At 38.6% G+C, this 27633-nt stretch overlaps 1 protein-coding gene across 1 annotated transcript in view; it reads left to right on the forward strand.

Annotated features, from left to right (window-relative positions):
* LOC106882591 (uncharacterized) overlaps nucleotides 1-27633 on the forward strand; it is a 342852-nt gene that overhangs the window by 169487 nt on the left and 145732 nt on the right. The window contains exon 6 of the mRNA XM_089347102.1: nucleotides 4568-4707. Within this exon, the coding sequence (XP_089203228.1) occupies nucleotides 4568-4707 (140 nt within the window). The remainder of the gene's footprint in view (nucleotides 1-4567; nucleotides 4708-27633) is intronic.

Genomic DNA, 27633 nt, shown 5'->3' on the forward strand with positions numbered 1-27633 from the left:
GTCTTTGAGAACATTCATGTTTTACCATGGCCATATGTAGATTATTTAAATTATCGTAACCTTTATCATTCCAAACCGTTTTTTCTAAACTGAATAACAAACATGGCCAGCAGAATAACTTATTTAGCTTAACATTTCCAGTTAACCATTTTTCTTTTCAGTCTGAAATTGTCAAATTTCTTGTTGGAACCTTGCAAATTAGGTTATTCAATTGACTATATCAGTTGTTTAAAACAATTACCTTTCTATATGGTTAGTTCACATTTATTTTTTCCACTTTATGGAAGTCTATATTTTCTCTGTTGAGAAAATCTATATTTTCTCTGTGCTTTCTAGAAGAAAAGCCCTCACATAACTGAGATACGATGTCAGTCCAAAATTTCAAATGTTCATAGTCCTTTGGTGGCAGAGGTACCGTGTGGCCTTTTACTGGAGATATATGGATCACCATACCTTATATCAGGATTTCAGTAGTTCCACAGTTGAGGAAGCTGTTTAATACTAAACATAATGTTTATAGTAAAAAAATTTACATTCCCGCAGTTGACTGCCATAGTGGATTGGGTCTTCCATGAACAGAGATTATGTATTGAGCATTTGTTTCCTCTGCAACAGTTTCAAAAAAACTTTTTGGTAAAAATAAAAATAGATACTCCAATGGTTGAGCATTGGGAGGTAGACAGTGTTGTGGACTAATCTTTTCTGAGAAATCAGGAATTGTGGTTGAACCATGTGGTTCAACCATGTTGCTGTAACATTTCCAATATCATTTTCATCACTTTCATTATCAAAATCTTCCTCATCCGACGAAGATTCACAGATGTCAATATGATCCATCCGAAGACAAATCACTGTATTTTCATTTATATTTTGTGCATCATTAAGAGTAAAACCTTCAAAGTTGGAATCATTACTTGCTGATGTCATATTGCTAAAAACTAAGATATACACTTCTTTTCAAACATTGAAAAAACCAAGAAGTCTAAAAGATTTCATCATATTTTTACTTGAATAAAGGCGGGAAAGGCTTTATCTCACATTATCTCAAAGCTACAAGAATTCAATATTGCGATTTGTTTATTTTCTTAGCAATTTCATAGAGAAATCAGATACGGCCAGATTTGACCAGGTCAAAGGGGGAACAATTTTTGGCCAGTTAAAAGGGTTAAAGAGTGGTGAAATTAAAGTCAGAACTGAGAGGGATGCAATTAGATATATATAATACATGTAGTTGGGTGTAGTATTTTATTTTACTATCTTATTTCTTTATTAATAGTGAAATGTCTCAAAAGGTACCTAAGTAACAGAAACTATTAAAATAGGTATCATGCTGAATTTTTGAAAATATTTAAATCCAACGTCTTCTGTACTTTTTCTTGGAGAACATCCAAAAAGTAACATTTTGATACCTCATTTCTGAAATTTGACTGAATATTTTAGGAAATATGATAATTTGAATGGTCAGTGAATTGGTTGAAATTTTGCCTAATTAGGCTTAAATGAAACTGAGGTGATAATCATCTTCAAATTATACACTGACCATGGTATAGTAGTTGCCTTTGTTTTTTAGGTTCTTGAAAATGAAACTTTTTTTGGCCACTTTTTAAATATCTAGGAAAGCCTATCTTGTTGCATGTAACAAACAGTCGATTTTGCAACACAATCATAAGCTTTTCATGTTTTCAGACCTAGCTGAATCCCAAAGTACAAGCCACAGGGAGTTGAGTCATGGCACGTTTGTTGTATGTATAGAACTAAATAATTTTTAAAATTTTGGGACATGATACCATTTCAGCAAAATTTTAATGGCAGAGTTTGGGATTAGGACATCCGCATAAGTTGGATTTTCTCTATTTCGACTGGGATTTTTCTAATTTTTTTTCACCAAGCCCTTGGAAATGATTGGTGGGGGAAAGCTTTTTCTTATAAGAAAAATTTTGGAAAATTTTTTTTTTACACCTCCTCCCCTACCCACTCCAGACTGATTTGGGCCTTATTTTTGTGTGCGTGTGCTACACACTTCAAAATGGTGAAAGAAGCGTTTTCATAAAAAAAAAAAATTTGAGAACATTTTCAGATGGAATTTAAGTGTGATTTAAAGGAGATTTAGTTGCTGCTTCTAGCACATACCATGACCACTTAATACCATCCTTGTTTTTCTCCCCTCCACCAGCACCAAGCAAGTGTGTGTGTGTGTGTGTAAAAATAAACAGAAAAGTATGCTATTAAAAATATTTTCTGAAAATTTATGATTTTTTTCAGTCCACCCCTTTTCATTTCTGTTTATAATTTTAAAATATTTTATAATTTTAAAATATTAGAGAGCCTGAGAAGGTCATTGCTAGTATTTATCTACAGTGATTTTAAAAAAAAGGTATGTAAAAGATAATTTATTTTAATAGCATACTTTTCTGTTAATAAATATGATTTTTCTTACACACACACACACACACACTCACTTGGTGCAGGGGTGGGGTTTAAAAATTTAAATTACAAATTTGTTTTTGTTTAAATCCCATCAATGAACCACACTTGGGCTCAACAAAATCCATGCATTATCATTCCATAAAATGTGTTTATGGGGAGAAAAAATATTGAAAAACATCAAGACATAACATTTACATATCATGCCAGATCCGCTCAATCATCATCGTATTTCTACCTATTCACAACATTGTCCCGCTTTTGATTTTGACTGCAAAATGGTAGCGCTTATTCTAGTTCAATGTGCTGAAGAACTATAACTCAATTTATGTTGAAAATGATAGTCATGAAAAAGACTTTTTTTGCTTTATTTTGATATATAAACTGAGTGGGGTAGGTTAGCTTATCGTTATGAAATATAAAAATACAAATTTATTTTGACCTCACTCTCACATTAAAACAGCAAAAGGAAATAAATGACATTCTCAATACAATGATTCCATGCTAATTTGGGGCTCAATTCAGTGCATTTTTTTCATAGAAAAAATGCACTGAATGCACTTACCAATTTGTTCATCCATTTCTTGAAATGCTGGCTCAAACTCAGTATTTGAAGCCTTAGATTTTCATTCCATTTCAGCTCTTACCACGTGGGAATATGCCATTTTGACAAGTAGCATTAGTAGTATTCCCTTTTTATTGACTTTGTGCTTTGGCAATGACTACATTGAATTTGCAAGAATTCTTGATAAAATCTTTAAGAAAATATGTTCTCTACTAAGTGAAAAGTAACAATAAAATGTTCACTTTTATATTCAATAATGATTATTTGACTTACCCCCACTGATTTTTATTACAAAATAAAGTTTGAAAATGTCCTCTTCATGACCATATCATTTTCAACACAGATCAAGTTATAGTGTTCCAGTGCATTGAAGCACTACTGTTCAGCAGCCAAAACAAAAGCAGGACAAACATTGTGAATAGGTGAAAATATGATGGTGAATGAGGGGACCTAGCATGGTATGAAAGCGTTGGATTGTGATCAAAAGTATATGAGAAGAAAATTCACTTTCAAAACTTTCAAATGATATGTAATTTTCCACAGAAAAAATGTATTTTGACATGAAAATGATCAAGCAAAAAGTGTGATTTTGTATGGTCAAATTATGCTTGTTGCTCCTTCTACAGAGTGCTACAGTGATACCTAATTAAACGTTTTTGCAATAATTGATTTTGTTCCTTTTTAGCATTCTTTATTCAGATCTTCACAGCTAAACCTTGAAGGTCAATAAATTTATTCATGCATGCATCAGGTGTGAATTCAATTGAAATATGCCAGTTTTCTCTTGCAGAGACAGAAAAGGAAGTGTGCCAATTTTGTATTTCTTTTACAATGGAATGAAATTAACTTCTTGATTCCATTTGTATTTTTATTGTAGATGTTAGATACTATTTTAGCTTTCATCGAACCAGTTACAATATATTATTAGTAATTATTGTTTTGGTCCTGGAAGGCAAAATTGAAATGCTGGATTTAAGTATGGAAACAGATCACAAAGTAACTACTTTACTCTGATGTGCCACTACTTCTTGAACAATACAATTTTATCCATTTGTTACCTGCTTGAGTAAGCAGAGGAATAGTTTTTTTCTTTAATTAACAATCTATTTAAAGTTTTAATTACTATTTGATAAGCTGTTTTTCTTTTCATTGTTATGTATTACCTAGAACTAATCAGGGTTTTCTCTAAGCCCATTCACAATTCAGTTTCAGATTTATACCATAATAAAGAAATTTTAAAATCCTCAATCATCACTAACACTACTACCCTTTATTTTATTTTGATTTTCAGCTGTTTAACTACTTGTGCATCTCTAGTGAGCAACAGTATTCATTATTTCATTCATTTTATGTATTCATTAAGTATTGTTTAATTATACACGGATATCTTTCTAACTTTCAGTTATTCTACTATAAAGTGAGACTGAAATTATTTTTTTTGATTGATAGACATAAGTTAGTCCAAAGTTACTTTTCACAAAGAGATAATAAATACAAATAGTGAGGGTTTTTTTCACCCAACTTACAATGTATAATTGTGAATCATAAAGACACCTTAATTTGTTTTGTTTTATTTAGATCTTTACCTGAAGGTTCTTCTGCTGAAAGAGTAGATTTTCCTCTTGCCAATATTAACAGTATTGAAGAAGCTATCTATGATGACATTAGTATTGAAGAAGTTATTCAAACTATTCCTGATCAATTCAAGATTTCATGTGGTATGAATTCATCTTTTTCAACATTTAAGTGTTAGTAAGAGGCTCATGTATTTCATAATTTTACATTTTTTGAATGGATTATTAATAGAGTAGTAATGATTGTGCACTGTGCAAATACTTTTCCAACTTTATCAAATGAGCTTGTTCCTTAATAGCTATTGCAATTTCTTCAGTTGCTTTTTTACTAAATTATTTCAGCATTGTTCAGGCCTTAGATACCCTTCATTTCAATTTAGGTGAAGAAGGTTTTTTTGTTCAGAAGGGGATTGCTAGCAAGTGTTCTTTGCGAATTCCAGCACCATGACAGATGATTTTCATCTGCTGCAATCTATGTGTGAACTTTTATGCACCAAGCACCTACATGAGAGAATCACTCAAGGCTAACGATGCAGTGTTTGGTGCTCTAACAAGGTATTCATATTAATATGAATATAAAGATAAGCTTTTAGTATTAATACTGTTTCTGTCACTATTAATAATTTTTTAATAAGCCTGCTGGCTATTTGTGACTTCAGTGTCTGAAAAGATGCCAATGTTCTATATACCATAACAGCAAGATTTGACTGGCATGTGGTGACTGGCACTTCCCACTGATGAGGTCCAGTAGACTGAAATCATGCAATATGGGAATTCTGCCTTCTGATGATCAATAATATTAATATTCATTGGCATGAGAGAAACTACAGCAAAGTGATTTAGACATTAAAATACATATTCACGAATCTTCTAGCAATATATATACATATATATTGAGTCAAGTACATCAACATCAGCAGTATCAAAATCAAATCAAATGGAAATTGTAGTTGTGAGCCCCATGCCAGTAGCACATAAAAAGCACCATCCAAACGTGGCCGATGCCGAGTCAAGTACATCAACATCAGCAATATCAAAATCAAATCAAATGGAAATTGTAGTTGTGAGCCCCATGCCAGTAGCATGTAAAAAGCACCATCCAAATGTGGCCAATGCCAGTGCCGCCATGACTGGCTTCCATGCTGGTGGCATGTAAAAAGCACCATCTGATTGTGGTCGATGCCAGCTCCTCTGGCCCCTTGTGCAGGCGGCACGTAAAAAGTACCCACTACACTCTCGGAGTGGTTGGCGTTAGGAAGGGAATCCAGCTGTAGAAACACTGCCAGATTAGATTTGGGCCTGGTGCAGCCTCCTGGCTTCTCAGATCCCACTTGAACCATCCAACCCATGCCAGCATGGAAAAAAGATGTTAAACAATGATGATGATGATGATAATCAAAATAAGCAACAAGATATCAAGAGGTGATACAGTATGACCGTTTCAAGCAGCTCTATTTAATTGAACAATGCAATCATTACATCGATTTAAATGCAGGGCTATCCTCAGTTGCATAAATAGATAAATAGATTTTTTTTAATCAGTTGGACACATTAATATAATTTTACTCAAATGCTCTAATAGAGCATGAATAGGGAAAGAGTCCATGTTGCCACTAATGTAGCTAAGAATATACTATACTTCTAAGAACTGTATGAAGTTTGTTGGGGTCATAGCTTGTAAAAGATTATGGTTCATTTTTAATTTATTAGTCTTATTATCAACTACCAATTCTAAGACTAGAGGACTGTGTCTGTTTAGAATGGAGGGCAGGCGTGAGTTGACAGCACATAGCTGGGTATGGTCATAAATATTGTCAGGATTTTAGGATTAGTATAAAGTAACTGTCTATAAATGAGGCTGGGTAGGGGAAGACCCCAAATCAAGATGTTAATTACCAGTTAAAGGGGCAAGACACTAATGAAACCTATGATGTTAATACAGAGGAAATTATCATGGGGTTCTATGGATGATTGTATATAAACAATATTGTTATGTTGTATAAAGATAAAATTTAAGATTATTAAGAATGATATTATAACCAGAATAGATAAAATGTGTATATATACCAATTTTCAACATTAGAAAGGGAAGATTACATAGAATTAGTTTAATATTCATTCATGTACTTTATTATTTACTTATTAGGTGGTTTCTGTAAAGACTGCTCTGGGTGTTTACTTATGGAATACCTGAGACAATAAATCATGCTAAACTAAGAATAAAAAAAATTGGAAAAAAGGAAGTTGTGCACAGATACATACACATATTTAACTATGTGCTCACATGGAAATAAACACAAATATTTGTACTTTGTTATGAGTATGTTATAATCAACTCTCATAGACTTAAGTAACTAGAAGGCTTATAACTCTATTTAAGAATATTAACAACTTATAAGGGATAAGAGGTTGATAGGTGATGGTATGAAAATAAGAAAACAAAATAATAAAAAATTATAGAGAATAGTAAGAAAATATATATATAACTTACATTTCAAAGAGACTGAGTATTAAAATTTGAGGTAGGGGAGAGATAAAGATAATCCAACAGAAGAAGCAATAGGTATGGTAGTAGTGAAGGCAGTAAGGAGGTATTCAGACCGAAGGGGTATTTTATAAGTCATAAAGTTATTGTTATTACATACATGATTTTATAGTTTCACAGGAGGTATATAATTAGGAGGCTTACTTACATAAAAGCGATTACAAAATACATAAAATGATTAGTAGGGTAGAACATCATAGAAAGGAATAAATAGTTTAATCACCAAAAACATGATGAAGTCAGACTAACTAGGTAGGATTATTCGTAGGATAGTAACTACATGTAGCATACCATATACTAAACCATATAGCTTATAATATATGCAATACACTTTAATTCATCATATAACTCAATATCCCATGATTTTATTATATATAATACTAGGGGGTAAGTTCACATCAGATATGACACTAAAAATTAATTTTCTCTATCTAGGTTCAAGTGTAGCACCTTTAAATGCTAATTTCGAAAATATTTAAATGTACAGGTGATTCTATGTACACATGATACATATATATGTATATATATATATGTATATATATGTGTGTGTATGTATATATATGCATGTATATATATATGTGTGTGTATGTATATATATGCATGTATATATATATGTGTGTGTGTGCATATATGTATTTATATATGTGTGCGTGTATATATATATATATGTATGTATATATATATATATATATATATAATATAAATAATATATATATATATATTATATATATATATATATATATATATATATATATATGCACATATACATACATATATGTACATACCTACATATATATGCTTATATACATGCATATATGGGTACAAGACATCAAAAAGACATGAAGAAAATGAAAAATGAGAACATAAAACAGACAAAAAAATAAACAAAGAGAGAAATGAGACAGGAAACATAAAGAACAATCCCTTCATCAGTTGTCCCCTGTTTTATCTACTCCATGTTTTGAAGGTTGGGACAGGACGCAACTTCATTAAAACAGTCCTTCCCGCAAAGCAAATTAAATAAAATTTATTTGTGGAGGGTAAAAAAAGTGGTAACAAAAACAGGCCATTAAGAACAAAACAGTAAAAACAAATGGTGAGGTCTGTTAAGCCATAATGAGGTGAAGCGGAGAACGCTGGAGAAAGGAGCTATGATAAGAGACAAGGAAAATTAGGTCTTATATCTTGTAAAGCAAAAGGAGAAAAGAACGATAGCCGCTGGTCACATGTGAGAAACAAAAGAGTCAAGGAGGAAGAGAGAGGGAGAGAAAGAGAATGGTAAAGGGGGAGAAGAAAAACAGAAAGAAAGAAGAATAATAGCGATAAAGGGAGAATAGAGGGTGTAAAGTGCGCATCAGAATTATTAAGATAAAACTTACTTGGAAATGGATGCATGGTGTTTGATCATATAATAATATAAATAATATATATATATATTCATATATACATACATATGGTGGTTGTCTACTCCTTACAGAGTTTGACCACCTCCTGCACCTACACCTTAGCCCTTTCATGGCGTCTGATGTGGCTTTTTAAACCAGACAGTATTTTGAAAAAAAAAACACCCACACAAATTGCACCTCTGATTTGCACTACCAATACCTGCAGGTAAATTCTGCTCATTGTGGATCCTAACATGTCTTTTAAGACCCCCACTGGATTTGCAAGCCCTCTGGCACACACCACATTCAAACGTGTGCACAGACATAATCAGAATAGCTGGTTGAAGTTTGTTTACCATGGGTTCGCAGGTGAGATTTGAGGCCAGCCAAAGACAGACATTGTCTGTCACAGACTGTATATACATACATATATGTACATACCTACATATATATGTTTATATACATGCACATATGGGTACAGGACTTCAGAAAGACATGAACAAAATGAAAAACGAGAACATAAAACAAGAACAAGGAAAATGAACTCTTTTTTGGAGAATGAAAGAAACAAATAGAGAAATGAGACAGGCAACATAAAGAACGATCTCTCCATCAGCTGTCCCCTGTTTTATCTACTCTGCGTTCCAAAGGTTGGGACAAGATGCCACTTCGTTAAACCAGTCCTTCCTGCAAAGCAAATTAAATAAAATTTAGGAAATTTGCGGAGGGTTAAAGTGGTAACAAATACAGGACAGTAAAAACAAACGGTGAGAGCTGTTAAGCCATAATGAGGTGAAGTGGTGAACGCTGGAGAAAGGAGTTCTGACAAGAGACAGGAAAAAGTAGGTCATATCTCTTATGCATGTGTATGTATATATATATATATATATATATATATATATATATATATATATTGGAAATCTCTCTCCACCACTACACATTCAATAATACTATAAAAAGAGACAGATCCTCTGAAGTGAAATCATATTTGAAGAACCTACAAAAATAGGTGCAAGCACTAATATTTTTAAAACGTGACATATTAATAAAAATCTGTAAATGTACAACCATCCAGATATCTGAGTACCTTATTATTTTTTCCAATATATATATATATATATATATATATATATATATATATATATATATATATATATATATATGTGTGTGTATATATATATGCATGTATGTATGTGTAAGTATGCATATATATATGTATGTATGTATATATATATGCCAGGTCACGTATGAGGCTCTCATAAGTGCTACTGGTAACGTAATCCAGTACAACCTGTTGCATGGTCGGGTAGCCGGTGACTAAACTGGCACCCCCACAAGGGCTACCCTGGTGAGGAGGGTTGCTAGAAACCCAACAGGATTAAAAACAAGACCTGTTGAAAGCTCGGATGGACCTAGCGCAGGCTCAACGGCTATCTAGCAATAGCATGGGTACACAGAAATTCCAGGATGGTGTCCGGCGTGCTGAAAGACCACTGGGAGTGAGGCGCCCCTCAGCTTTTGTTGAAATATGTCTCTAGGAGAAGGTCACTCTGACATAAAACCAAATATGCAGGGAATGGCATTGGACATTTTGGGGATCTTTGGTTTGTGCTAGAGATCACAGCACTCTCACATCCCTGAGCCTGCAACTTATATTGGCACCAGACATCTTGCTCCAGCTTGTCTCTAGATAATGTCAATAAAGTGGAGAGGGTCTATGAAATGTTGTGCAAGCCTCATTAGACCTAAAACTCAGCACAGACATTGCCGACCTTTGCTCGACATACTCTTTTTACTCTTTTACTTGTTTTAGTCATTTGACTGCGGCCATGCTGGAGCACCACCTTTAGTCGAGCAAATCGACCCCGGGACTTATTCTTTGTAAGCCTAGTACTTATTCTATCGGGCTCTTTTGCCGAACCATTTTTTTTTCCTATATATATTTATCTTATTTTTAGTATATATTTATCTTATTTTAAGTATATATTTTCTTCATTTTTAGTATATACTTTTATTTTATATATTTTTTTTTATTTGGAAGTCCTGTGGCGATGGGAAGGTGGTGAAGTATGCAGACCTGACAGGTTGGAAGCATGTAGTCAGCGACCTGCACGTAGGTGGCCCATGCTAGATATAAAGTCATCTCCTTGTCGCCCAAGACAGCGGTAGGATTTGGTTGCTGCATGGGTTTCTGAGCAGCTCCATTTGGAGAGGGCACTGCTCACCCGGAGACTGGGGAGGTTCTAGAAAAGGTGAACCAAAAATTGCCTGTCTTTCCATATCTGGTCAGTTTAGAGCGACTGACAGATGTCCACCCTGCGCTCGAAAAACAAAGTGTCTTTTATTTATAAAATCTGGACGGAACTTAAACATTTCATGTTGGAATGTGCGCACTCTGTTGGACAACAAGAGTGATTGTAGGCCTGAAAGATGCATTGCACTTGTTGCTCGTGAGCTGAACCATTATAAAATTGATATAGCTGCACTCTCAGAGACTCTTATGGAAAGTGATGGTCAGCTTGAGGAAGTAGGAGGCGGATACACCTTTTTTTGGAAAGGAAGGCAGAAGGAGGAGCGCAGAGAGGCTGGTGTTGGTTTTGCAGTCCGATCTGATATCCTTAAGAAGTTGGATGAGCTCCCTGTTCCTATAAATGAACGTATAATGACGCTATGGTTGCACTTGAAAGGTAAGCGGTTTGCTACTCTAATAAGTGCCTATGCACCTACTTTGACTAGCTGTGATGAAGATAAAACAATGTTTTATACCCATCTGAGAGCCATACTTAGAAAAATCCCCTATTCTGATAAAGTCATTCTACTGGGGGATTTTAATGCCAAAGTTGGAACAGACTGGCAAACATGGAAAGCTCTCGGACGTTTTGGAGTAGGGAAAATAAATAGCAATGGTCTCATGCTACTGGAGCTTTGCGAAGAACACGGACTTTACATTGCAAGCACTCATTTTATGCACAAAGGTGATCACACAACAACATGGATGCATCCAAAGTCCAAAGTTTGGCACTTGCTGGATTATGTCATCATCTGCAAGTGCGACATTTATGACATTTGTAATGTCAAGTCCTTCCATGGATCGGAATGCTGGACAGACCACAGTCTGGTTTACGAGCAAATTTCCGAATGGTAATTAGAGTAAAAGAAAGAACAGGACCAGTTAGCATTCCTCGCCGTCTAAATGTCCACAAGGTATATGATGTTGTGGTTAAGAAAGAATTTCAGACTTGCTTGTCCAGCATTGAAACTGCTGCAGTATGGGAGGATTTTCGAGACCACGTTCTACAATGTGCAGCCGAAACCCTGGGATATGTGACTGCCAGACACAGAGACTGGTTTGACGAGAATGATGCTGAAGTTCAGCAACTATTGGTGGTAAAGTGCCATGCTCACAGTGTATTGCTATACAGAGAACAGTCTACTGTGCAGCAAAGTTTAGCACTTGCCAACTATAACAGTGTAAAATCACTACAGCAGCGATCTCTCAGGAAGATGCAGAACACTTGGTGGGAAGATCTTGCTCATGATGTTCAGGCTGCTGCTGATGCAAATGACAGCAAGAAGCTTTACCATCTTATGAAGTGAGCTTATGGACCTAAGAGCTCCACATCAGTTCCTTTGCTTTCCAAGGAGTCTTCCACCCTGTTTACTAAATCAACAGAAATCACAATTCGCTAGATCGAACACTTCTCTGAACCCCTAAACCATGAGTCAATTGTGGATGAAACAGTGATTGATACTATGCAACAAAGACCTATCATTGGCTCTTTAGACTCTTCGCCCTCAATAGATGAAGTAATGACATCAATAAGTAAATTGAATCTTGGTAGGGCACCTGGAAAGGATGGAATTTGTGCTGAGGTCTTGCGATTTGGTGGTAATTACATCACACAGTCCCTTCATGAACTTAGTGCAGTCTGGAGGGATGGTGCAATCCCTAAGGACTGGAAGGATGCAATTATTCTTCCTCTATATAAAGGAAAAGGAGCCAGAACAATGTGTGGTAACTACAGAGGTATTGCTCTATTATCAGCTGCTGGCAAGGTTCTGGCAAATATTCTTCTTACCCGTCTGAATGGGTGTCTCGTAAATGATGTCCTATCTGAATCTCAATGTGGCTTCCAATCTGGTAGAGGGACAATGGATATGATTTTCACAGCAAGACAGATGCAGAAGAAGTGCTATGAGCAGAATATGGATCTTCTCCAGGTATTCATTGATTTAACAAAGGCGTCTGATACTGTAAATAGGGCCTTTCTATGGAAAATACTTGGCAAACTTGGATGTCCGGATCACTTTGTATCTATAATTAAATCCATGATGGAATGGAGGCTTGTGTCAATGTTGGTGGTGGCATGGCGGGATCCATTCCTGTAGAGAATGGTGTCAAGCAGGGTGACATCCTTGCCCCAACTCTCTTTTCTTTGTACTTTGCTACTGCTTTTACTCATGCTTTTGCTCAGGTTAGCTCTTTGGGAATATATATCAGATATCGATCTTCTGGCTGCCTCTTTAATCTTCGACGACTTGCTGCCAATTCAAAGGTTCTCCAGTCTATTTGTGACCTCCTTTATGCAGATGACTGTGACTTAGTCACTCATAGAATGGATGACATGCAAATACTCATGAATTGCATTTCTGCTTCTTGGAAGGCATTTGGACTTGGCATTAGCCTGGACAAGGCTGTTGTAATGTTCCAGCCTGCACCAGGAAATCCATATGTGAAACCAGCTATCTTGGTTGAAGGAACAATTCTGAGGGTAGTGGACAAGTTTGTCTACCTGGGCAGCACACTCAGCCGTTCTTGCTCCCTGGATGAGGAAATATGTTTCAGGTTGCAGAGAGCAACTAATTCCTTCTGGTCTCTTCAGCCTCGTGTCTGGTCCCAGCATGGCATAGCAAGACAAACAAAAGTTGCTGTGTACCGTGCATGTGTACTGACATAGTTCCTCTACTCATGTGAGACATGGACTCTGTACAAACGTCAGGTAAGGGTCCTTGAACGCTTTTATAAGAGATGTCTCAGGCACATTCTCAATGTTGGCTGGACCTCAAAAATTCCAGACACACAGATCCTGAGGACAGCTGATATCTTGAGCATTGAGGCGATGGTACACAAGAACCGGTTACATTGGAATGAAGGATAGGATTCCTAAGCAGCTGCTATATGGAGAACTTGTGAATGGAATGAGACTCTGGCAGAAACCAAGGCTGTGCTTTAAGGACTGTGTCAAGTCCTCATTAAAGGCCTGTGATATGCAGGACACTGACTGGGAGAACAATGCCTGTCATCGCCATGGATGGAAGAAGCAGTTTAAGAAGGGGGTCGACACTTTTGAGAGAGCACGTATCCAGCATGAAGAACTTAAGCGAGCTGCGCGAAAGCGCACGGCTCATATAGTGAATGGAGAAAGCTTAATCTGCAATGTTTGCAGTCGTGTATGCTTATCAAGAGCAGGGCTCATTAGCCACCAACGGAGCCGCAAATGCAAAATATAGTTAGTCCTAGAGCGCACAATGTTCCTGAAGGTCGGCAATGGTCTTCCTCAGTCATGAGTGGATGGCCATCATCATGTATATATATGTATGCATATATATATGTATGTATGTTTATAAGTATGTATGCATATATATATGTATGTATATATATATGTATGCATGTATATATGTATGTGTGTATGTATATATATATATATATGTATGTGTATATATGTATATGTATGTATATACCTATATGTATATTTATATATGTATGTGTAAGTAAAAAAATATGCATGTATGTGTATGTATATATATGTATGTGTATGTACATATATATGTATATATGTATATATATATGTATGTATATATATATATATATATATATATATATATGTACGTAGCATGTATATATATATAAAGTACATATATATATGTATATATAATATGTATATATATCTGTATGTATAATTATAATCAAGTGGAGAATGGAGAAACAAACACAAGAAGAAGCAGGTCAATTGGGCTAGTTAGCCGTTGATTTAATTATGTGGTGATTGTATAATGATTCATTGAAGATTGTTTCAGTGTTCCAAATGGTTTGGCAGATCTCTTCAGAATGTTGAGGTGTATGTTAGAGTTCATGGTGTGAGAGATGCAGGAATAACAGTTAGTGGATATAGTAATGCATATAGTGGTATAAGAATAGAGTTAGGTAAAGTTAGTCTTACATTTTAGTCGAAGTCATGTTAATAGTCTTTCTGCGAAGGAGAGGTAGGGTGGGTGCTGTTCAAGCTCGTAGTTCCAATTTTGGTCAAACGCATTCCGCAGGTGTTTGTTTTTAAAATTCGAGCGTGTCTTTGTTTTTTAGCACCGGCGGTGTTAGTAAAGGGGAGTAACTCTAAGCTTTGGTGAAGAGGGAGCTAACTTTGACCTTAGTAATATTTAATTATACTTATAAAAGGAAAATTCTTTTTTACATATTTAATTATACTTGGAAAGTGAAATTTTTTACATATTCAATTATACTTAGAAAATGAAAATTTTGCAGTGTGTAGACAAATTGGGTTATTTTCGTATCGCTTGTTTAAAAGGTGTGTTGTAGCCGTTAGGATTTTGAGGCGTTCAGTTAGAGGCGTCTGTTAGTTGGGTTATAAGAATTTCCTGTTTTTAGTATATGCCATTTTAGTTTGTATGCGATGTTATTGTCCTTTAATTCCCAGATATACCTACTAAGTCCTGTTGAATTTGCCTTTACTCTATTTTTAAAGCTAGATTGGTGTTCATTGTATCTGAGGTGTATTTGGTTTTTCGTGGCACCGATGTAAGATCTAATATGGCCGTTTGATTGTACGTCGCATTGGTAAACTACATTTTCGGTCTTACATCTATTGGAGAAATTGCATTTATTCCTATCTCTACAGCTACATAAATTATAAGGGGTGTCTATGTCTGTATGTTGTTGTGTTGCCCTATTGTTTTTTTGGTGTGTGTCTCTGCTAACAAGGGGTGTTGGATTAGGGTTGGGGTTTGTTCTATTAGTCGGACGGTTGTTAGTTTGGTTGTTCGTGGTCTTTCTAGCTACATAGAATGCATCTAATTTTTGTATTCTTAATAGATGCTATGATGTTTGCTAAGTTACATGTCAGGCTGTGGCCGATTCTGATTTTGTTCTTGGCACATCGAAACGATCGTCAATGAATCATTATGCAATCTCCACATAATTAAATCAATGGCTAACTAGCCCAATTAACCTGCTTCTTCTTGTGTTTGTTTCTCCATTCTCCACTTGATTATAATTATATACTACGGTTTAAACGATAAATTACCTACCTCTGGATACCTTCTAACAAAGATGGTACCCACACAAGTAATCTTCAGGAGTGCCTTCAGATTTAATTATCCCCTGGTTGCCTAGATACTTCAGACTACCCCTTGAATATTGAAGCAATCCTATCATATGCCTATCTGTACGCATATATATATATATATATATATATATATATATATATATATATATATATATATATATATATATGTATCTATAAAAAGGAAGTTTGAAAACGCCACTATATAAGATAAATTTTTATTTTCTGAGAGATTTTACATACTTTGGTTCTTCTTGAAAAAATGAACCTTATCAAAAAGATATATTTTATTAAAAGTTAAGTGTAATAAAAGAAGAGTTCATAATTATTTCTTGGTAGCGTTTTATGTGTGGGAACATAATGGCTGTCTTGTTGAAACTAGTAAGCAATAATTATGAACTTTTTTTTTATTACACTTAACTTTTAAAAAAATATATACCCACTCATATGCCACATACACTTTTTATAAATATATTTGTATGTATGTATATATATGTATGTATATATATATATATATATATATATATATATATATGTATATATGTATATATATATATATATATATATATATATATATATACTGTTGTGTCTGGAGAGAGTCATTTTCTTATTGTGCCTTGAAATTTCACACACTCACCGTTAAAATTTCCACGTATTTCTCATTTTTATTTTCCTAAAATTTTCGTTGCATCTTGCAACCTTATCAATAGTCTTGACTGTTGATAATGTTGCAAGACGCAACGAAAATTTTAGGAAAATAAAAATAAGAAATAAGTGGAAATTTTAACGGTGAGTGTGTTAAATTTCAAGGCACAATAAGAAAATGACTCTCCCCAGACACAACAGAATATGCTTTAACACACGAAATCACATAAAAAATCCAAATCCCAAAACGAAATATATATATATGTATGTATGTGTGTGTATATATATATATATATATATATATATATATATATATATATATATATATATATGTATGTATGTATATATATCTATATCTATAAAGCTGAGTTTGTGAGTGTGTGTGTGTGTGTGTTCTATCTATAGAAATCCACATTTTCCACTTTTTCGAAAAACTTTTTACACCAATGGAATTTTCTCGATGTGAACTTTCTGGTGCAGTAATTAGATTTTTTTATATTCCGTTTACTTTATGTGATTTAAGTGAGATTTAGCTGTTGTTTCTAGCAACTTTTATATTTCTCCCCTTCTATCTGGAACGTCGTTCTTACACACGCGCTCAACATATAATATAGAGAGTAAGAGTAAAAGAGGGAGAGAGAAAGAGAGAGAAAGTGATGCATACGACGTCATAGATTAAACTTTCCTCTCAGTATTCTTGACCTATTTTTCATAACATTGATACGTAAAAACACACACAACCACACATACGTGATCTGTGACAACAATATACACATTGCTCCCGTTCTCCCCCTCTTTCTCTCTCGCTCTCTCAAACGCATACACGTGCAAGTAAGCACAATCATTCACAAAAATATAACTCATGTTCGTCAATGTGGCATAACTACAGAGTTGTACTCCCCGACTTTGGAAGGTCATAACTTTCAGAAAAATGAATATTTGTTAACGACATTTTCTATGCATATATTATTTATTATGTAGATTCCGAATATACAAAAATTTTTGATGAAAGTGTTTTGGGAGGGGGGGACAATTTTCGGAAATTCCACTTAAATTCCTCTTAACTTCCAGGAAAATGAATATTATTTCGTGAAATTTTCTACAAATATACCTTGATGTATGTACATTTCGAGCATGTAGGAATTTTGAAGCAAACAACTGCAGGTTATTTTTGAGAAGTGTTCCCCACTCGGTGGTGTTTCGGAGCAAGTCGTCCATATTTATTTCATTTTTCTCTATTATGTGTGTATGTGCATCTGTATATTTCTAATGAAGTAATAGGCAGTGAAGAGAAGCCGTCACAAGAAAACTTTTAACTACCTCTATTCCTTTCTCCCCCTCTCTCTACCTCTTCCTTTCTCGCTCTCTCAAATGCATACACGTGCAAGTACACAATCATTCAGTAAAATATAACTCATGTTCGTCAATGTTTTATAAATATACCACAATTTTCACTAGGGTGTTAGGGTTAGGGTTTTAGGGTCAGGGTTAGGGTTTAGGGTTAGTGTTACGGTTAGGGTTAGGATTAGTGTTACGGTTTTAGGGTCAGGGTTAGGGGGTTAGGGCTTTAGGGTTAGGGTTAGGATTTAGGGTTAGTGTTAGGGTTAGTGTTAGGATTAGGTTTAGGATTAGGGTTGGGTAATCGTGCAGGTGTTAATCTGAAAAATTACAGATATGTGAAAAGTACCCACCCTGTCATCTATTATAACTTTCGTTTTCTGTCTAATATATACATAGATTATGCCTCTAAAGAAGAGAGTTTGCTGGAGAAAGAAAGCAACCGGTTTAAAATGACATCAACAGACTGCAGCAATTCACCACATAATGCATAATAGTGCATCAACATCTTCTGCCCAATCTGATAGAATTCTGGCAAAACTGTGTAGCAACAGATCGCCAGCAATTGCTTCATCATAAATTGCCGTCCTAGCTCCTGCAAAAAGGGATTACCCTGCTATGTATAATTAGGGCAGCGCAAAAAGTTGTTTTGCACAAGCATTTCTATAGCCAATTAGACGGATGAAATTTACGTACGCTTAATAATTTTACGCTAAACAGCCTTCAGACTTTCCCTATTAATTTCATCGTCTTTTGAATTATGAACATATTTACATCATAAGGTTTTTTCCATTGTAAGGCTTTCTTTCTTAGTTGATTTTCACCTAGCAAAGACATATCGTAGATGGCGTAATAAGTCACACCCGGACAATGTCAGGTTATACTGCTAGTACATATATATTGCTTCTCGTTCGTAGGAGATACCTCACTCTCCCGCGAAACTGCTTCTCGTTCGCGGGAGATACCTCACTCTCCAGCGAAACTGCTTCTCGTTCGCGGGAGATATCTACCAGCAAATCTCGGGAGTGGCCATGGGAACGAGAATGGGCCCCAACTACGCGAACCTGTTCGTTGGTTATGTTGAGGCCCAAATATTCTCCAGTTTCACTGGTCCTACTCCCGAACTATACGGTCGGTATATCAACGACTGTATCGGTGCCACCTCACTCTCCCGCGAACATCTTGACTCATTCCTCTCTTTCGTTCAATCTTTCCATCCTGCCCTCCACTTCTCCTGTACTATCTCTGGCACCTCTGTCCCTTTTCTCGACATTTCGGTCAGCATCCTCCACTCTGCCCTTAGCACCTCCATCCACTACAAACACACAGACTCACACTCCTATCTCAACTTCTCCTCCTCCCACCCTAGACACACAAAACTTTCCATCCCCTATTCCCAATTCCTCCGTCTACGCAGACTTTGTAGCGACAGCCATGACTTTGAGACTCAGTCTCAACTCATGGCTCACCACTTTAGCCTGCGTGGATATCCACCCACCACCATCCACACCGCCCTTGCCAGAGCACATTCTGTGGACCGTGCATCTGCTCTCTCCGCCCGAACCCGCCCTGCCTTTTCCCGCCTCCCTTTCCCCCTCACCTACCATCCCACCACCCTACCCCTCCAACGCCCCATTCTCCGATCTTTTCGGCGCCTCCAGTCCGACCCCTCCACCTCCCACATCTTCCCTAATCGACCCCTCCCCTCCTTCAAACGAGCCCACAACCTACAGGACCTCTTGGTCCACAGCTTCTTCCCCAACCCAACTTCGCAGCCTGGCTCGTTCCCTTGCTCCTGCCCACGCTGCCGCACTTGCTCTCCAACACCACCATCCTCACCAGCACCCATCACCGATCCTATCGCATCACCGACTCCTTCACCTGCACTTCTACCAACATCATCTATTGCATCTCCTGCTCTCTCTGCCATTCCCTGTACATCGGACAAACGGGGCGCCGCCTGGCCGACCGATTCGCGGAACACCTCCGAGACATCAACGTTGGCAATGACACCCCGGTGTCACGCCACTTCCGTTCTGCCGGCCACTCCTTGCAGCAACACCTGTCCGTGTTTGGATTGTCCATTCACAGGGGCCATCCGGACTCCCGCTTGCGCCGTGAACAGGGATTAATCTTCTCGCTTCGCTCCTTTGCGCCACATGGGCTCAACTCCCCTCCCCTCTTCATCTAACCCCCTCCTCCTGCCTCTCTACCCCACCCTCCCTCCTACCACCCATCTCCCCCTCCTCCACCTCCCCTCCGGCTCCGACTCCTACTTCTTTGTACGTCTCTTCACCTCTCTTCACTCCTACTTCTCTTCACTCCTACTTCTCTTCACTCCTACTTCTCTTCACTCCTACTTCTCTTCACTCCTACTTCTCTTCACTCCTACTTCTCTTCACTCCTACTTCTCTTCCTACTTCTCTTCATTCCTACTTCTCTTCACTCCTACTTCTCTTCTCACTTCTCTTCCTACTTCTCTTCACTCCTACTTCTCTTCACTCCAACTTCTCTTCCTACTTCTCTTCACTCCCTCTTCTCTTCACCCCTACTCTTTCTCTCCTCTCTCTTACTCTCTCTCACTCTCTTCTCTCGTACTCCCCCTCTCTCACTCTTACTCTCTCACCCTTACTCTCTCACTCTCTTCTCTCTTTCCCTCTCTTTCCCTCTCTCTCCCTCTCTCTCACTCTTACTCTCTACACTCTTACTCTCTCACCCTTACTGTCTCACTCTCTTCTCTCTTTCCCTCTCTCTCACTCTCTTTCTCTTCCTCTCTTTCTCCCCCCCCCATACCCACCTTCCCCCTCTCACATCCACCTTCCCTCTCTTATACCCACCCTCTCTCCTCTCTTCCTCTCTTTCTCTCCCCTCCCATACCCACCTTCCCCCTCTCTTACATCCACCTTCCCCTTCCCCCTTCATCGTCAACACCCCCTCATAAGCTCATCCCACCACACCCCAACACACTCCTACTCTACCTTCCCACTCCACCCCATCCAATTCCTTACACCCACCACCCACCCCTGCCAACATACCCCTACCTCTACCCCACCCTCAGCCTAACCCACACTCCACCCATGCCTTCCCCACCTCCCAACACCCTCACATCACATCACACCAATACCCTCGCATCACACTACGCACACACTACAACTGACCAACTCCTTTCTCCCTTCCCCATTTTCACACTACATACGTCAAGATCACCAGCATTCTATCTCCCACACACACAGCCCCTCGTTCTTCAATCACCATTTGTTATCTCCCCCTTTTCTTAGTTCTCCTGAAAAAAGAACTTCTAACTTCCGGTCAGCCATTATTATGATTGACCGTTGACTGAACACTATTCAATTTTTTTTCTCCGTGTTTTTCTCCTTGTCTCCGTATTCTTTCTGTTGAAGAGCGTAGCTCGAAACGTCAAAGACTTTCCGTATTCCCGAGCGTCATACTAATACATCCTTTTGTTATTTACACCACCTGTCCTCGTCTGTTGTTGTTTTTTCGTACATTCTCCCATATATATATATATATATATATATATATATATATATATATGTATGTGTGTATATATATATATATATATATATATATATATATATATACTTTATTTAAAAGCAGCTCCCGACATCTAGATGTCCATTTGACTGCAGAAACAGAAGGTACCCAGACTTTGTGGACACCCTGTATGAAGGTGATCGTTTTTAATGCTGTCTTTTGCTGTGGCATTAAAAACGGTCATCAAACACATTGGTTGAGATGAGCAAACTCTTCGACCCTGGGGTCAGTAAGACTCACTGAAGATGAACTAAGAGTATTTCACAAAGTTTGAAATCACGGTGATACAGGGACTTTTGATGGTCTTTTTCTGGAAGGGTGAAGCCGGTTAAGTGGGTGAATGTCTTTGAAGTGGGTGCATTTTCAAACCTTCTTTTATATATATTTCCACTCGTACGGTATTCCACAACTTTATTTTATTATATATATATATATATATGACCGAGACCTTTGGAAATGTGCTGTGCGTGAGAAGACCCGGCAAGCCAAGTAAGATCGTTGCCAGTGCCCCTGGACTGGTTCTTGTGCGGGTGGCACATGAGATGCACCATTTTGAGCGTGGCCGTTGCCAGTACCGCCTGACTGGCTCCCGTAGGATTTTCGAGCGAGATCGTTGCCAGTGCCCCAGGACTGGTTTGTGCGGGTGGCACATAAAAGACACCATTACGAGTGTGGCCGTTTTCGTGCGGGTGACACGTAAAAGCACCCACTACACTCTCTGAGTGGTTGGCGTTAGGAAGGGCATCCAGCTGTAGAAACTCTGCCAAATTAGACTGGAGCCTCGTGTTACCATCCGGTTTCACCAGTCCTCAGTCAAATCGTGCAACCCATGCTAGCATGGAAAGCGGACGTTAAACGATGATGATGATGATATATATATATATATATATATATATATATATATATATATATATATTAGGTTCCTCACAGGCAAAGAACACAGGTACAAGATTTTCTGGGCAGGGAACACAGACTGGGTTGGGGGTGTGGGTATACTTCTTGCAGAGAAATGGGTGGATAAGGTAATCGAGGTAATTAGGGTATCCGATAGAATACTTAAGATTAGATTAGTCCTTCAACATGGGTTAGCAACCATTATCTCAGCCTATAACCCTCAGCCCGGGCTACCTGACGGACAGAAAGACCAATTTTATGACACCCTCTTGCAAACTACCTCGTCGTGGTGACTTCAATTGTCATGTTGGACAACATTGAGGGGGCTTCTATGGCGTACATGGAGGCTATGGTTTTGGTTCCCGCAATGAGGAGGGGACCAGACTGCTGGAGTTCTGTGATGCCAATGACATTATGGTCTGCAATACTAACTTCAGGAAAACTACCAGTCACCTAGGTACCTACCGTTCTGGCAGACATACTAGTCAAATTGACTACATCCTTGCCAGAAAAAGGGAAAGATGGCTACTTATAAATGCCAGAACCTTCCCAGGCGAAGAATGTACCCCACAACATAGACTAGTAGTCAGTGACTTCAGGATCAGGGCTAAGTGGTTGCCGAGAAGACGACCAACTTGGAGGAGAAGGGTCTGGAAGCTCAAAGATCTTGTGAATGGACAGAAACTCAGAGATTTACTACTCGAAGCCTATTACGAAATAGAGGGGTATGTAGCTTCACGCAATGTAGAGGACAACTGGACGTTTCTACGGGACAACCTGCTGAGGGCCACTGACCGAAAATAACGTGGTGGTGGAACAACGCTGTTGACAGGGCTATTAGACAAAAGAAACAGGCTTGGAAAGACTGGAAGAACGGTGGTAGCAGGGAATTGTATCAGACTGCTAGAAGGGAAGCTAGGCGACAAGTTTATTTAACCAGAGGGGAAGCAGATTAGAAAAAGTTTGCCAATGTTCTGCGCCGTGAGGAGCAAAGACTTGAGGTATTTCGTGTTGCAAGACAGTGTGTGAGAGAGAATCGTGATGTCGTCGGAGAGAAATGTGTTCGCATGGATGATGGTATGCTTGCACTAAACGAGGCTGGAAAGACAGAGGTATGGAGATGCCACTATGAAAGGTTGCTCAATAAAGCAAACGAATGGGACAAAGAGAGTCTGCCGAATGTCGACCCAACACAGGGACCAGCGATTCGAGTTGACAGTACCATGGTAGATAAAGCTATTAAGAGTATGCAGACAGGGAAAGCCCCTGGCACTTCAGGAATCACTGCAGAGATGCTCAAAATATCTGGCAGTGTTGGCTATAGCCTAGTCACCCGTATTGTTAACCAGGTGATACATGAAGGAGTCATACCCAATGACTGGTGTAGCAGCACCATAGTCAACTGCTACAAAGGTAAAGGTGACGCTTTGGATACAAATAATTACAGAGGTATCAAGTTGTTAGATCAGGTAATGAAAGTCATGGAAAGGGTCATAGCCCAACTGATTAGGGAGAGAGTCAGTTTAGATGAGATGCAGTTTGGGTTTGTACCAGGGAAAAGCACCACTGATGCTATATTTCTGGTAAGGCAGCTGCAGGAGAAATACCTAGCCAAAGATAAACCTCTGTACCTGGCTTTCGTTGACATGGAGAAAGCCTTTGACAGGGTCCCCCAATCCCTTATCTGGTGGTCAATGAGGAAACTAGGGATAAAAGAATGGTTAGTGAGAGCTGTGCGAGCCATGTACAGAGACGCTATCAGTAAGGTGAGGGTTGGAAATGAGTACAGTGAAGAATTCCGGCTAGAGTTAGGGGTCCACCAAGGTTCAGTCCTCATGCTCCTCCTATTTATCATAGTCCTCCAGGCGATAACAGAGGAATTCAAGACAGGTTGCCCATGGGAGCTCCTGTGCTGATGACCTTGCAGTAATTGCTGAGTCACTATGAGAACTAGAGGAGAAGTTTCAGGTGTGGAAGCAAGGATTAGAGTCGAAGGGACTCAGAGTCAACCTAGCTAAAACCAAAGTCCTAATAAGTAGGAAGGTACACAACACACAAACCCCTTCAGGTAGATGGCCCTGCTCGATCTGTAGCAAAGGCGTAGGTAGAAACTCTATAAGATGCACACAGTGCAAGCTATGGACACATAAGAGGTGCAGCAATATCAAAGGCAGGTTAACTAGGAAGTTAGTTTTTGTATGTGGCAGATGTTCAGGAGCTATAAACACTGTAAATGTACAGAATACAACTTCTGCCACATTCCAGGGAAAAAAACTAGACGTAGTTGATAGCTTCCGCTATCTAGGTGACCAAGGTAGTAGTGGGGGAGGGTGTGCTGAAAGTGTAGCTGCTAGAATAAGAATAGCCTGGGCAAAGTTCAGAGAGCTCTTACCTCTGCTGGTGACAAGGGGCCTCTCACTCAGAGTAAAAGGCAGACTGTATGATGCATGTGTACAAACAGCCATGCTTCATGGCAGTGAAACATGGGCTGTGACTGCCGATGACATGCGTAGGCTTGCAAAGAATAAAGCCAGTATGCTCCGATAGATGTGTAATGTCAGTGTGCATACTAGACAGAGTATTAGTACCTTGAGAGAAAAGTTGAACTTACGAAACATCAGTTGTAGTGTGCAAGAGAGACGACTGCGCTGGTATGGTCATATAGCGAGATTGGATGAGGATAGATGTGTGAAAAAGTGCCACACCCTAGCAGTTGAGGGAACCTATGAAAGAGGTAGGCCCAGGAAGACCTGGGATGAGGTGGTGAGGCACGACCTTCGAACTTTGGACCTCACCGATGACTTCTGACCGACACCTTTGGAAATTTGCTGTGCGTGAGAAGACCCGGTAAGCCAAGTGAGACCTAAATCTAAGGCCTCAGCGAGTCCACTTATGTGTACCTTCCTTCATTGGACACCAAACTCCACTTGCGAAGACCTGTTGAGGCAAGTGAAATCGAAATCGAGTTAAATTGGATACTAAACTCCACTTGCGAAGACATGTTGAGGCAAGTGAAATCGGAATTGAGTTAAGTTCGACGACTGGCACCCATGCCAACGTTGTCTTCTTCATTGGGACACAAAACTCAGCTTGCGAAGACTTATTGGGGAAAGCGAAATCGAAATCGTGATGGCACCTGTGCCCAGCGTCGCCTTTCTGGCACTTGTGCCCAGTATCGCTTTTCTGGCATGTGTAAGGACTTTCGAGCGAGATCGTTTCCAGTTCCCCTAGACTGGCTCTTTTGTGGGTGGCACATAAAATACACCATTTTGAGCGTGGCCGTCGCCAGTACCGACTGACTGACCTTCGTAGGATTTTCGAGCGAGATCGTTGCCAGTGCCCCTGTACTGGCTCTTTTGCGGGTGGCACATAAAATACACCATTTTGAGCATGGCCGTTGCCAGTACTGCCTGACTGGCCTTCGTAGGATGTTTGAGCGAGATCGTTGCCAGTGCCCCTGGACTGGCTCTTGTGCGGGTGGCACATAAAATACACCATTTTGAGCGTGGCCGTTGCCAGTACCACCTGACTGGCCTTCATAGGATTTTCGAGCAAGATCATTGCCAGTGCCCCTGGACTGGTTCCTGTGCAGATGGCATGTAAAATACACCATTTTGAGCGTGGCCGTTGCCAGTACCGCCTGACTGGCCTTCTTGCCGACGGCATGTAAAAGCACCCACTATACTCTATGAGTGGTTGGCGTTTAAGAAGGGCATCCAGCTGTAGATACTTTGTCAAATGTTGTGCGTGAGAAAACCCAGCAAGCCAATTGAGATCTAAATCTAAGGCCTCAGCCAGTCCACTTAGGCGTACCTTCCTTCATTAGACACTAAAGTCCACTTGCGACGACCTGTTGAGGCAAGTGAAATCGAAATCGAGTTAAATTGGACACGAAACTCAGCTTGCGAAGACTTATTGGGGCAAGCGAAAGTGAATTTGTGATGGCACCTGTGCCCAGCATTGCCTTTCTGGCACTTGTGCTCGTGGCATGTCTAAGGACTTTCAAGCAAGATCGTTGCCAGTGCCCCTGGACTGGCTCTTGTGCGGGTGGCACATAAAATACACCATTTTGAGCGTGGTTGTTGCCAGTATCGCTTGACTGGCCTTCGTAGGATTTTCGAGCGAGATCATTGCCAGTGCCCCTGGACTGGCTCTTGTGCAGGTGGCACATAAAATACACCATTTTGAGCGTGGCCGTTGCCAGTACCGCCTGACTGGCCTTCGTAGGATGTTTGAGCGAGATCGTTGCCAGTGTCCCTGGACTGGCTCTTGTTCAGGTGGCACATAAAATACACCATTTTGAGCATGGCTGTTGCCAGTATCGCTTGACTGGCCTTCGTAGGATTTTCGAGCGAGATCATTGCCAGTGCCCCTGGACTGGCTCTTGTGCGGGTGGCACATAAAATACACCATTTTGAGAGTGGCCGTTGCCAGTAGCACCTGACTGGCCTTCGTGCGTGTGACACGTAAAAGCACTCACTACACTCTCTGAGTGGTTGCCGTTAGGAAGAGCATCCAGCCGTAGAAACTCTGCCAAATCAGATTGGAGCCTGGTGTAGCCATCTGGTTTCACCTGTCCTCAGTGAAATCGTCCAACCCATGCTAGCATGGAAAGCGGACGTTAAGCGACGATGATGGTATATATATATAGATTTAGTAAATAGAATAAAACACATATGTTAAATGAATTCTTTCATTTCCAACATATGTTTCAAAGGTATAATTTGTAATCTTTGAAACATATGTTGGAAATAAAAGAATTCATTTAACATATGCCTTTTACTCCATTTACTAAATTCATATATTTACTCAAGTACCCAAAATAACAAGAAGTTTCAACCTCATAAACAGGAATTACACCACAGTCATTTTGCGATCTTTGCTACCCTAGTATCTATTAACCAATTTATTTTGTCCGAGTTAATTATTAACTAAGAGAAAATAAATACACACACATATATATATATATATATATATATATATATATATATATATATATATATAAAAATATATATATAAATATATGTATATTTAGATGTATATATATAAATATATGTATATATAAATGTATATATGAATATATGTATATATAAATATGTGTATATATAAATGTATATATGAATATATGTATATATAGATATTTGTATATATATTATACTAGCAGAGACACCCAGCGTTGCTCGGGAATGAAATTGTTGCTTATATACTTGAAGAAAAAAAGGCAAAATATGCTGTATAGAAATTTGAGGACATTCTGTAGATGGACTCTCAGATGAATGATGGCTGGGCGCCTCTCATGAATGGGGAAAATTGAAGATGTGCCAAAAAGCCTCATTGGTACTTGGAAAAT

Source organism: Octopus bimaculoides, chromosome 2 (assembly GCF_046866305.1).
Source record: "Octopus bimaculoides isolate indiv1 chromosome 2, ASM4686630v1, whole genome shotgun sequence".
NCBI classification, from domain to species: Eukaryota; Metazoa; Mollusca; class Cephalopoda; order Octopoda; family Octopodidae; genus Octopus; species Octopus bimaculoides.